General features: G+C 41.6%; 2 protein-coding genes across 2 annotated transcripts in view; both read right to left on the reverse strand.

Moving 5' to 3' along the window:
* The window catches only part of p3h2 (prolyl 3-hydroxylase 2), a 50,401-nt gene extending 43,117 nt beyond the window's left edge, over positions 1-7,284 (reverse strand). The window contains exon 1 of the mRNA XM_068591667.1: positions 6,748-7,284. Coding sequence (XP_068447768.1) covers positions 6,748-7,164 — 417 coding nt within the window. The 5' untranslated portion in view covers positions 7,165-7,284. The remainder of the gene's footprint in view (positions 1-6,747) is intronic.
* Positions 7,285-11,508: 4,224 nt separating this feature from the next.
* On the reverse strand, positions 11,509-13,841 carry LOC137794494 (claudin-19). Its single transcript, XM_068591308.1, has 4 exons — positions 13,478-13,841; positions 12,880-13,044; positions 12,402-12,480; positions 11,509-12,280 (listed from the first exon to the last, which is right to left on the reverse strand). Exons 1-4 carry the CDS (start codon positions 13,677-13,679, stop codon positions 12,124-12,126), a joined length of 603 nt encoding a protein of 200 aa, XP_068447409.1. The 5' UTR covers positions 13,680-13,841; the 3' UTR covers positions 11,509-12,123.

Here is a 13,841-nt window from a genome sequence, read left to right on the forward strand (position 1 = left end):
CCACTTAAAATATTGTGTTTTCCAGAAATGCACGCATAGGTTTCTTGGAAATAAGTCAGTCAGAGTGAAAAGGCATTTAAAAAATGTGGGAAGTCCTATCAACTACATATCTTAGTTCCTCACACACATTCAGCACACACACACACATACACGTTGTCACATAAGCACTCTTTTACTCCAGAGTCACCATGGGACCATCGCCCCGCAGGCTGATGACAGCACAGGGCCTGGATAAACAATCAACACTTCTAATTGAATTCTACAGGAAACAGCTGTGGGGTCAAAAAGGCAAACAAACTGCCTTCAAAAGATGAATGTCTCCAGCTTTTCTGAAGAGTGCTGGAGGATTTGGCACAGGATCCATCATTTAATTTGTTTTATTAGATTAGAAAATGCACAATATTGGTCTGTGTAAAATAGTCTTATTGAAGTTGATTTGCTTCACTTCATTTATGTATCAGGTACAAACATCAGATGTAATCAGATTCAGCCAAAAGGAAAGTTTTCCTGACTTTATACATTCAAATGAATAACCTTAATGAGACGAAATACAGATCAGAAAGGTGACAACACACCGAGTCAATTTCCTGTGTCTGTGTCACATGGGTCTTAACTAGACTAGTGGCTGGTCCTACGAGTCTATTAACTCAACAGTAAAAGTGAACATGAACACAGATCACGACTGATTCTTTCGCTTCATAGTCCCCAAACTGGCAACTACAGTTGTGAACGCCAGAGCTCACTAATTTATGTAATGCTGAATGTGGATGTTGGGTTGGAAATGCCTGTTAGGGCTAGGACTTATAAATATATCCATATACAACCCAATGGGTTTATCAATTCACATAACGAAAATCAGTTGCCCTTTGTGAGGCTGCCGTGGAAATGAATACAATCACATTGTGTGATCACAAGTGTGTGCATCACCACGCCAGTGGAGGATGCAAGAGGAGACATGTGACCCTGCTGTGGCCCTGAAGAGGCTCCCTGCTGCTGGGACTACAAACCAAATACCAAAAACCTTCTGCCATAGAAGACAGACATTTTTACCAATTTACCAAAGGAGCTCTCACTTCAATTATACCAGACTGGCTAACACAGAATGAATATTCCGCTTTACTTTAACTTGTACTGCTGCTTAGAAAATAACTTAATTTTCCAGTGTTTTCCATATCCAATTTGACTTCCTGTACCCTCTAACCTCTTTGTTGTTTCTACCCCGAAGCTCCCAGCTCTCCACATCCTAGAAAGGATTTGCTGAAGACAGAAGCAACCTGAGACGTCGGAACAATTCATAGCTGAGGGTTGTGCGGCACAAGTTGTGGGGCGGATATAGGATACCTCAAAAAACCTGTGGAACATTTTACTCTTTGTGTGAACTAAAAGGTTGGCCTAAATATGTGCCAACTGTTCTGTCAAGGCCGAATATGTGTTTAGTCACACTTAGAATAGTTCACTCCTGAACTGGCTACTGGCTTCCTGTGAACAAACATTTTTGAAATTAAATCAAATGAACAACATCGCTAGTCAGTGTACACTGGCCCCTTTCTATCTCTCCCATTGCAGCCGTCAGGTTCACCGTGTACGACACCCACCGACGGGTCTATGAATAAGTTAACAACAGAGATCAATGTGTGTTTTTGGTCTTCAGCATAAACGCTTCCTTCTCTCTGATGCAGCGACCTCATTCTCTGAAGCCGTACACACTATACGAAAGGTTCTGAACGAAAAGTCAGCAAAGGAAAACATCAGTTGGTGTTTACCGTGCTGGTGTCAAACAGGTCAGATACATTGTTTTCTGCTTTTTTTTAATGATATGATGGACATGGAATACCAGATTGTAGCTGCTGTGTAAAAGATAACATGACGGATAGAAGGGGTTTCTCTGCTTGCACCACCGCAGCCAACACATAGTTCAAGTCACTAGTGAAGCTGAACAGATGCTTGGCAAACTCTGGGTTTTCCATCCCAGCACCGATTTCTCCACTCAGACACCCGGGAGTCTTTGGCCAGACTGATAATCACTAAAAACAAAGAATCTCTCACACACTCACACAGAATGAATCTCTCCGTGCTGCCAATTATTCCATTTTTAAAATACAGAACACACATATACGTGTATCTAAATGCTGTTCTACAGCTGGTTGGATCAACACAATGAACCTTGGTCCAAATCCTCCCCTTTGTCATAAAATCTTCAAGAATTTGGGAACACACCGGGGTCAGAATGCAGTCACTGTGAAATATATATATATGAATTCATCAAAAGTTTGGAGCTTGAACCAAACAGGTCCTGATTGCCGTCTGTGAGGCCTCAGCCACGCATGCCAGCGCTTCACAGAGTCCCCTCCGAGCCAAGAACGACTTCATCCCACAACCTGCTGCTGTCCCGTCCAAGCTCACAAACCACGGCAGTGACCCATTAGCAGCCTCCTCTTCTCCTGCAACCGTTTAATTGTTAATCAGGGCGAGAACTATATTGGTGTGTTACGCCACAGCATGCCCCAACATTCCTGTGGTGCGTTATCCGCTCATACGCAGTCATGCAGAAGGCCTTTGGCACAGCAGAGTGCCACACTGTCTGGGCAGTGCACAGCGCTGCACGCTAGGTTAGGGAAGCGGCGCGTTGGCACTGCAGGTGTGTGTAGAGGACGAGATGATTGTGATCATTTACATTTATTAAAAACTGTGTGAATGATCAGCGTCTCAAAACTTGAAACAGGGTTAGACAGCTAGTCTCTACGGATCAATAATTAAAATCTAATTTGTTGAAGCTGTTTAATCAAAGCTGTTGTACAGTGAGTTATATGCAGGATAGTAAGGTATGGAATTAAAACACTTTTTTGCCTTGAAAATGCTAAAACCTGCTACAGTGTATTATCTCCTTATCTACGACGTCTATGTCTACTTCGTCTGATCTAAAAAAAATTTAAAAAAGAAAGACCCTCAACATCCAACATAAATCTGACTTGGAGCCGAACAAACTGCCTGCTTCTGGGCAAAAGCCATTTTCCCTTTGTCTAAGAGCCATCAATCCTCTTTTCATCAGCTGCAGATGACAACAACATCTGTGATTCCCATCTAACTCAAACATCAGGGTTTAAGCTGGACCGCCTGTCCCAAATGCTGCTGTGTGTTTGGCTAGTTCTGTCAATGTATCTCAATGAGCTGTAAAGGGAAGGTAACACAAATCACAGCAATAATCTACCAGAAGTGAGCGATCATTACCAGCGCCAACACATTTACACACCAAAACCTCTCATCACAACCATGCCGGCAGGTTTCAACACACCACGTGGGCATCCAAGAGGGACTGTGCTTGAGCCACATGCTGCCTGCTGAGTTGTAATCTAATCATCTCAGTCAGTGTCATCATAAATGGGTCGGACTTTAGAAAGAGAAAGATTCCAGAGGAGGCTCACAACATGAGCAAGGTTCAGAGGCTGTCCTGACCTACTGTCATCCTCCGACATCGTGCTGGGGAGACATGCGGAAGTTCTCAAAACAAAAGGGCGATTAGATAGCTGTCGTGTGTCACAATCCTAAAATGTTGTCATTGTGTGAAATAGTTAGCTTTTTGCAATTTCCAGCATGGATCTTGTAAATGGACGCACCAGTGCATTTACGTTGGTGGCTCTGAATGTCTTAGTCTGGCCTCAATAGTGGGGTTAAACTGGGCAGATAGTGTGAACACGTCTACAGGGTCATTATGCAGCATCTTCACCCCCTGAATTACAAGTGATTGCTGTCCCAATGTCCTCAAGACTCATCTGGAATATACTGTATACAAGAATATACTGTATTTGCTGGCAGTCTTGTAAAGTAAGCCGTCAAACAAACTCCATTATGATAAAACAAAATACAGTCACAAGATTGTATAAGAAATAAGTCTACCTAACCGAGTAAAAATAATAATTTGTGATTGCATCTCGTACAGTAAGAAAAATAAATAAATAATTTCTTAAAATCTGATTTTCACTAATTTACTCATAATGAAATTAAACATTGATAAATCCAAAGACCAGAAAGAATGAGTCCTTTCAGAATTGCTCCTTGGAACAGCAGCCCGATCAGATTGGGGATGAAATGGCTGCGGATACGATCTCTTCTTGCACCTGAGGGCAGTTCAGGGCCTCCGATCGCTCTGCAGTTGGGCAACTGAAGAGCGAGCCGAGGCCAGAGCCAGAGATCACTGGAGGCCATCGGGGTCCCGCCCAAATGGCAGCCATAGAAGTTTCCCTTTAATACCTGCAAAAGGTGGCGTGTCTCTCTTTTTTTAGAAAAGCAAACAGAGCACAACAGGAAAATAAAATATTTACCAGGCTAAATGATGGGCGAGCTGGGGACATACGCAGCAGCCTGAGCAACGAGAACAGTTGGTGACTGTGGAGCCTCTTCGAACAGACCCAATGGCTGCATTGTGCCAAAGGTTGTCAGGAGGAGGGTGTGCGACGCTGGAATGTGCAGGAATGTTATTTATTTTCACAAACACCACCAAGTGCCCCCATACTAACACACATGTGAGGGCGCCTGCACACACACACACACATACAGAAGATTCAGATGCTAATATGCACACACTGACTGGTCTGATGTGCTTTCATCCGGCTGGCCAATAGGAGTGCTCCAGCTCGGCCTCTCCTTACCCATGGTAAGATCAACATCAGAGCCCTCAGCCTTGATGTGCTGCCATATACTTAGTTCATAAAGACGTCAACACGCGAGGAGACACAGGACAGGACGGGATAAAGATCTGTTCAAACATTCACGAAAGCTTTGGTTTCTGCTTTGTTGTGAGAGAAAAAAACTCAATGAGCTACTTCTTCTCTGGCCAGATGTTGAGAGATTATAATTCTCCAAACATATGTGAGAAATCATAATTATTTTTGCAAAAGATTAGTAATATGTTTTACAGCTGGGCGAGACTGTGTGTAAGGCTGTGCCTTTATGCTCATGTCTAGACAGGAGCATGCACTTTTATTGAGCTCTGATTCAGAGAGAAAAAAGATGGAGAACCCATTGGCTCAGCAGCAGACGGTGACAAGGCTCATGAACTTCCCACCACTTGTGAGAAGAGGAAGCTGTGTGTCATCAGCCCGCATTTGGAGCGAGCCTGAGGTCAGCAACAGTGGAAGTCAACTGGTTCTCAGGTTCATGGAGGGAGATGGGGCCAGCTTCCCAAGTGAGCTCCACATGTAAAATGTCACTCTCTTGCTCGCATGAAGTTCCAGTAATGCTCAACCACAGCCTGAGTTAATTTTCCCTAGTAACATACAATACAACTTCAGGACACATGTATTCATGTGTCCTGAAGTTGAGCCGGAATGTGCTGTTGAGAAACGGATGCAGAAAGACAATTTCCTTGCAGAAGTGTCATTGTTGCAGTCACAAGTTTTATTGAAGGCCTGCATGTTGAATGAAGTGTCTGTAAAGCTCAAATTCTACTCTGTTCATCTGTCGGAAGTCCAAGATAATAGTCAGCATTAAAGGATATTGGGAGACATTCAGTCTGTTGTGTTTTTTTTCCACAAAAGACATGTCAATACCTGCAGTAATACTAATGAATAGATCCCTTCATGTCAAGCGGGTTTCTAACTCTTTTTAAAGGAGATTTGAATCCAAACATGGGGTCTCTTCATCCGTTTGTGAAACTACAAAATACAAAACTTTTCTGATGGAAAATATTCGCCAAGCACACCAGACTCACTTGCTCCTCAGAGACAAATATAGCACACAGTCTGAGTCAGCCAATTCCACTTTGTTCCAAGGTCTCCTGTTGTATCTGTCTCTTGGATTGTTCCCACGCCTAGTGTTCAACATCGTCAGAGCCAAAAGATGGATCTCATGGGAAAAGCTGCTCTGGAAATTTGTATTATTGAAGAGTGAATGGCAAATATTTATTACGTGTAGGAATTGAATAATAGTTTTAATTTTATTAGGAGTGTTGCAATTATGTAAAAGCTCACCGAATATATTATCCGACTGAACTTTTAAGTAAATCTTGAGTCATTTGTTATTGTCTAACAAGTGTGTTATAAACCAATGTGGAATAGAGCCAGCAAAGAGAGAGAAAAAGTTGGAGCTGCCAAAACAAAAAATCGCCAAATGGCGATTTGTCAAATGTCAAATGTTTTGCCCAAAAATAACACAGAGGAGCTATAAAATCTGAAGCGTGGCTGAACCAAGTGCACAGACATCTGTAGAGCCAACCTGGTGGACCTTGATCTACCTACAACTAAAACTAATATCAACAACAGAGTAGTCTTTGACATGTGTGATGCACTGACACATTACATCACACTGAAAACTGAAATAAAGCTTTAGCTTGTATATTATTTAGAAAGACTGACTGATATGATCAGCAGACCACTATTACAGGACAGTATTGGCTATTAATAGAACAATTTAAAACTTATATATATATAACAATGTTTTTGAAGATGTTTCGACTGCAGTGGAGTTGTAAATAACAAATACCAGGCCTTTGTCTATGCCCTTTGTACTATATATTATGTGGTTATATTTAAAGGAGTGAGGTGCTGGCACATGCCCAAATATTTATTCTAGTAATACCAGTGGCGACACTAATGAATCCCCAGGAGCAACAGTTGCTTTCTGCACGTGCGCAGCAGACCTCCCAGCCTTTTGCGTCAGCAGCAACAGCTGATGCAGCCTGTAGCAGGTAAAGTGGAGCAAAGCAGCGAGGTTGATAACCCCCCCCCCCCCCCCCCTCCCCTCCTCTCTTACCTTCTGATATGCCAGCTGAAGGTAGTTGTAGGGGATCCTCCGATGGAAGTCCTGCACGACATCCTCGCCGACTTTATGCATGGACTGAGTGCCAATCTTCTCCTCGATGCATGTGTTCATGCACGCCGCTCTCCGGAGCACCGCGTCGGTGAAGCGCAGGTCCGAGAAGGCTTCATCAAAGGGATGCTGGTCCTGGCACCGCAGCCGGCACCGGACTTTGGTGCGCCGGACCTCTTTGTAGCTGCTGAGCGCGCCCTCCATGTAGCGCACCACATTGGTGTAGTCGCTGTTGTAAAACGCCTGCACCGCACTGTCGTACAAAAGGTCGTACGGCTCCAGGAAGGCTGCTGGAGATGACAACGCGACAGTGAGGAGGACTACTGAGAAGATAGCAGCCGGTGAAAAGTTTCCATCCATCCTCTGCTTCGGTTCAGACGGCGAGGGGCCGACAGGAGCGGACTGTCAGTCACAACCACGATCAGCTCGGACTCGTTTGGGAGTCCATTTAAAAGCTGCTCGCGCAGATACGCAGGACGGCACCGGACCAGGGCGGAAATAAATGTTGCTTTAGTCGGGGACACACATTTTGTTATGACCCCCTCGCTGGCTGCGCTGACTCCGCCCCTCCAAGACGTGAATGGCCGGAGAACAATCACCGCTTTCCTTACAGGCTGCTGGAGCGGCCGCGCGGGGACCCACGAGGGTCCTTCAGGGAGTCTCGTGCGTCGCCACCAACACGGACACCAAATACTTTGATTCCACGTCATTTCACCACATTTGTTCTTTGTGTTTCATTTGTTTGAAAGAAGAAAAAAAAAACACACTATATTTGTCGTTTCATAAGACACGTGTTAAATCTCCAAAGTTTCCGCTGCAGATGTGAAGGGAAGTTTAAAATGAAAAAAAGTGCTCGATAAAGTGACCATAAACATTCCTGACAAAGAAAATGTCCTTTTTAAACAAACGGCACCAAATACTTAGAAGAGAGCTATCGAGACCAAGCAGCATTAGATATGTGGCTATTTCAAACGATTTACATTTAGATTGAAGTGTGGATTAGGAATATAGATCTGCATTTCAAATGAATATGGCGTAATGATTATAATGATATAATTCAACTTTGTAATTAGTCGTATGTTCTTTTATGGGGATGAATTTATAACATTTGCCTAAAGATTACTTACGAAAAATTATTCATGTGCACTGTGCCTGTTAAATACACATAAAAAAAAACCTCATACAAGTAACAGAAATTGCCTCCCTCACAATCTATTCTAGTAGTATATGTACAAATATTTGCTACCTTGTGTTCTGGAAGCTTCTCTTTGCTTTGGGGGTTCAGTGTGAGCGTCAAGACGCAGTCAGAAACAATCCATTTAAAGGAGACTGCCTCCCTCTGGAGGCTGATCCAGCTAGAAGCGGTTTTAAAACCAAACTCTCAACTCTTCATTGAGGACAAACATACAAACGTGAACCCAATACTCTTTGAAGACACCACACAGGCGACAGGTATGTAGACAAGCAGGTAACATCTTCAACTTTTTTTGGGGGGTCAGTCTTTTGTCATCCTAACAGAAAGGTGTTGTCAAGCAAGAGCTTGTTAGGACAAATTCATTCACTTGCAGCCATTCAAGTTTCTATTTAGAAAGTTTGTATTTAAATAATAGCAATGTGTGAACGTGTGATCTATTTGTATTTCATAAATAATTTAAGCAGCAAAGCATAATGGCTATAGATAAATAGAATAAATAGCCCCGGCTCTGCAGGTCCTTGTCGTTGTGTCCTTGAGCAAGACACTTCACCCTCAATGCTCCCCGTTGCTGTGTCTTTGGTGTAAAGAGCAAAAATGTAAGTCACTTTGGATAAAAGCATCAGCTTAATGAAATGTTACCACGGCCAGGTTATGATTCAGTGGAAAAGGTGCAGCACCCTGCAGCACACGATCAGCACAAAGAAAACACGTTAAGCAAAAGAGACCTGAGAATGAGTGGCTCTGTGTTTGTCCAAAAGTCCCAAACATTGACATGGAATGGACAAAAATAACAGGAATGTCTTAATCAAAACAATACAACATGTACAACAGACGTGCGTCCAAAACATGTCCACAGAGTCAAAACAACATCTCACACCAGCAGCTTTTATTGGAGTGCTGTTGTGCTGGTGTTCCTGTTAACATGTCCACTCATATAAGACTTTACAAAACAAACTGTTACTGTTATAAAGTTACAAGAAATATAAATCCACATGTCTTTTTTCATCATGCTAAAACAAAGACAGGTTTTAAAGCAAAGAATGATAAATACCAGCATGTTTGACTTTGCACAGCTGCATGGCTTCAAGACACCCATCATGCAGCTTTCTATTTTCTCCCATTTTATTTTCACTCAATCTGGGCAGCAGTTTGCCAGTCCCGTGAGAGACTCCTAATTAGTTTACATCCACAGAGGACACAACAAAGTCTCCTGCTATTTGTTGTGTTCCTACTGAAAGAATTTGGTTGTTTTGCCCTGTCCGGGATGACGTTCCCGCACACCCAATCATTCTGCAGTCAATATTGTCGTGGCCATTTCTCCAATAAATAAAAAAACAAATATAAGTCAAAGGGCCACGGATAAACCATGGGTTTGTAATTTACGAAAGCAAAAGAACGCACTGTCCATCTCTATATTCTATTGTACCTATACCACTACATAGGCTGCATGTGAGTGCTTTTGAAAGGGTCCCCTCAAAACCTCTTTATTAAGTAAAGCAGAAACTGAAGGTTTCATAAAAGATTGAAAGCACCTATGAGATATGAGAAAAAATATCGCTCTTGGGTCTGCAGGGACCCCATTGGTAGAATTAGGGTTAAAGGTCATGTTTTCTAGTCTCCTGTCTTTTTCATCCTTCATTAAATAAAAAGATGAATCTCGTTTGCGGTAACGCTACAACTCCGACTCTCAGTTTGTTTTTATACAGAACTTCTTACTCCCCCTCCAATCAATTCTCTACTCTGAGTTCCTCGCAGCTGTAATAACAGATGCCATTAAACACAGTATTTACGGGGTAAAACGACAGTAGATACGAGAGGAAGGAAACTGTTTCAGTGTCAGGAAAGCTCTCATTACTGGAGAACTGTTGGACTTTTTAAGGCAACAGGATCCATTTTTTGTACAGTAACAATCAACGTCATACTGGACGACACAACGCCAGTGAGTCAAATCAAATCTGATCAAGAAAGTACATTTTACAGAGAACAGTACTTATTCTGCTGTTTAATTTTACGGTACTTCTACTTCATTGCAGTATTTCTATATATTGCTCCCATATATTTACATGTAATTACATTTCCACCACTACATTTCAGAAGTCATTGTACTTCTGACTTGATATTGAAATTATGTTGAATTTATTATATTTTCTTATTATGTTATCTTTAGTGAATTGACTACTTTTACTTTTTGTACCCTATGTATATGTAAATGCTAATACTTAATTTGCTTAAAAGTATTTCTTCCACCACTGACCTGTGACTTTCTCTCTTTATCACTGAGAGAAACTTTATGTGTATACATCACTTGGGCGTAGTGGTGGAATGTAATGAAGTATTTTTACTTTGTTACTGTACTTAAGTAAATTTTTACGTACCTGTACTTTACTTTAGTAAAAATAATAGTGCATACTTTTTATTTTTACTCTGTTAAATTTTGCAGCTATTGTCAATACTTTTACTCCACTGCATTTCTACAACATGTGTTGTTATTCGTTACATTTTATGAACAGTTTCGCCAAAAATATGGACTGTGATGCTCTCTTGGAAGTTTAAACCAATCAGGGGGCTCTATCAGCTCCAATGACAGCAGAGTTTGCATTTGCCTCATCTGAACCCTCAGATATGAGCCGCCGTTGGCCCTATTTAAAAAAACATGTTTGATTTCAAAGGCCCCAAGAATGACTAATGGAGGCTTCCATGCCTTTCCTGTCTACCTCAAAAAAAGGAGTTGCTAGCTTTGCAGATAATCCCCGGTAGATAACTTGTCATCTGCAGAATTGTAAGATAGTGTGAAAAGTATTACAGGATTTAAGCACAATAAGTACACCAATCTTTCCAATAAACAAATGTTGTTGCTTATGATTATGACTAGTAGTGACTTCTGTAGGGGCCTAGGTTTTACCAGTAGCTATATCTGCATTCTTTATCAAAATGGTACAGCTCTAGACATTGAGAGACAACCCATTGTGTGAGTACTTTTACTTTAATACTTAAATTAAATGAAAAGTTTACTTTTACTTAATTAGTATTCTAGATGTCATACTTTTACTTTTATTTTCCTGGGTATTTGTACTTTTACTTAAGTACTAAACTTCAGTACTTCCTCCACCACTGCTTGGGCGGCTTTGGCGAAGAGGAAGAGCCAGTAGTCCTCTAGTCAGAAAACTGGCAGTCCTGATAAGGACAAAAATCAAAGGATTAAAACACAATACTGAAATTTGGAAAATAACAATATAATATATATATTTTTTCTTGGTGTAAAAAAAAAAGAACCTCAACACTGTGTGTTGAATGTAAGCCAGAGGGAAGACCACAAAAATATTTCATTTTTATTTTCAAAACATCTTTCAAGTATATATATATATAACGTGCTACAAAACAGCAACAAAATTCCATGAAAACACAACAACACAACATAAAAACTAATTAACAAGATTGCGCAAACAAATCTACATTAACACCAGTATGGAACTGAAGTGGAATTAATTGTACAACAATGAACACCTTAAAAGAAATATTTCCATCAAGTGTCGAAACTTTGTGTCTACACTGAAAACTATTGGAAGTGTTCTTCACCGGAAGATACGACAGGAAACTTTGTGATTTCATAATTACACAAACAGGCTGACGAAGTTCATGCATATAGACGAGGAAGAATTAAGTGCTGAAGGGATGAAGTATTTTTTTGCCATCGCACTGGTTCTCTTGACATAACGACAATTGGATTTGTCTGTTTTAGGACTCATTCATGCAGAATAGTGATTACTTCATATTATACTTGAATTTTTACTATCAATTAAAAATTGAAATACTTGCTTTATTTCTCTCGATGGAAAAAAAAAACTGCTGACAGCAGCATAAACTGCTGCAGTGACTGACAGCGTCTAAGTAATAACCAAACAGAAGTGTTGTGCTGAAACAGAAGAACTCAGGCTATGTATGAAATATGATTCAAAGTCAGAACCGACAGCTTGACCTTGTGTGTAATCCTGATCCTGGTTACTGACTTGATGTTCAGCAGGTATTTATAATCCTTCAGTGAATTCCTCATCGAAGAACACAACTTGCTCCTGTTGGTAAACTCAGCGCTTGCCGTATCAAAGCCTCTCCCCTGCTCTCCTCCACTAGACGTAGTTGGACCTTTGCTGGCTGGTGGAGAGGAGGTGGTTGGAGCTGATGGACTGGGACTGCGAGCATCTTCGACAGCCCAGGAAAGCCCCGCCGCCTAGAGTGAGGAGGCCGCCGGCCCAGCTGACAAACACGGCATTACCAAACTCAAAGCTGCAGAAAAAACACATGTATTTAGATGCACAATTATGTACAGAATCAACTGTGTGTGTGTGTGTGTGTGTGTGTGTGTGTGTGTGTGTGTGTGTGTGTGTGTGTGTGTGTGTGTGTATACCTCTGCAGGCGATTTGAGTCACTGAAGTTCTGAACAATCATTTTGACGTACCAAGATGTTATGATGAGGGTCAATAAACCTGAACAAAGAAAACAAATATTGTCCATTCCAAAAGTTGTAAATGCTGCTAATCTTTTTTCAAACAATATTTTTACAAATTACATATTTACAAGTGTACGCTAGATATAGGAGGATCTTCCTTATGACTACCAATGCTCAATACGATCCACTATTTTCCTTTTTGAGTTGGCAATATCTTCAGCCTGACCTAACATAGGAGCTGATAATATATGTTTGTAACTCTGTTACTGCTGGCGGCATATTTTGACAAAGAGAAAACAGAGATTTAAAAACTTAGTGATGCCTTCCTAGTTAAATACCGGATGAAAAAAAATTATGGGAGGGATTGGAACATTATCAGAACATTATATTTATCCACTCTGAGTGTCTGTGAAAGCCTGTCAGCTTGTGAACATACCTGCAACCATGAACATGATTCCTCCGACCATAGCTGTTGTGGATTTGCTCTCATCTTTGCTGTCCATGAAGCGGGTGCACTTCATTCCCACTGTGGACACCAGCAGCGCCACAGCGGAGAGGAAGATGCTGAGCAGCATCACGGCTCTGGTCGCCTGAACCTCAGCTGGAGGAGCAGAAATGGGAATGCTAGAACATTTAAAGAGTAAACTTTTCATTGATTCGGTCTGATATCTGCTTTCTGTAAGGCATTGCATATTACTCATATTGGTTGTCTTATGTAAATTGTATTGCAAATGTATTACAATTGAAGTCAATTGTAGTCTTTCGTGGGTTGGTTGTAGTCTTAACCTTTAAACTTTGTCAACTGCACAAAATAAAATAAAGCTGAAATAAAGATCCTAATCCTGATTCCACTTCAAAGTACCGTCTTCCCTGCATGAATACCAACCATGCCACGAAGTCGGATGAGGTCAATCCAGAGAGCTTATACAAGACGCATGTCTGTCTAATTATAGAAACTTATTGAAAGTGGAAGGTATCTCAACAAGCAGCGTCTGGTTTTTAGAGGAGATGCAGCCGCAGAACTAACAACGTACTTGGCAGCTTCAGGAGGTACTGGTGAAATTCGCAGGTTGTTCTCTCGTTGCCACTGCAGGTCATCCACAAGCCCTCGTAGATGCGGTGCGTCTTGCCCTGGTACTGCTTCTTCCATTCGACCATCAAAGTGGCGCCGACAGTGGTGGCGAGACCGACCAGTGAAAGGAAGAAGCCCAGGAGCTGCAGTCCCGAGCTGGCCATCTTGTCCAGATAACAGCAGACCAGGAGGAGTTGAGAAATGAATGCCAAAAAAAAAAAAGTCCAAGAACTTGGTTGGAAACTTAGCAGAGAAACAAAACAAAAAAGATCTCAGTGATTAAAGGGTCGTTAAAGCCCAACGTGGTCTCTCGGTGGCTCCTCGCA

The sequence above is a fragment of the Clinocottus analis genome, unplaced genomic scaffold (assembly GCF_023055335.1).
Source record: "Clinocottus analis isolate CAN_PGR_092001 unplaced genomic scaffold, fCliAna1.0.p SCAF_25, whole genome shotgun sequence".
NCBI classification, from domain to species: domain Eukaryota; kingdom Metazoa; phylum Chordata; class Actinopteri; order Perciformes; family Cottidae; genus Clinocottus; species Clinocottus analis.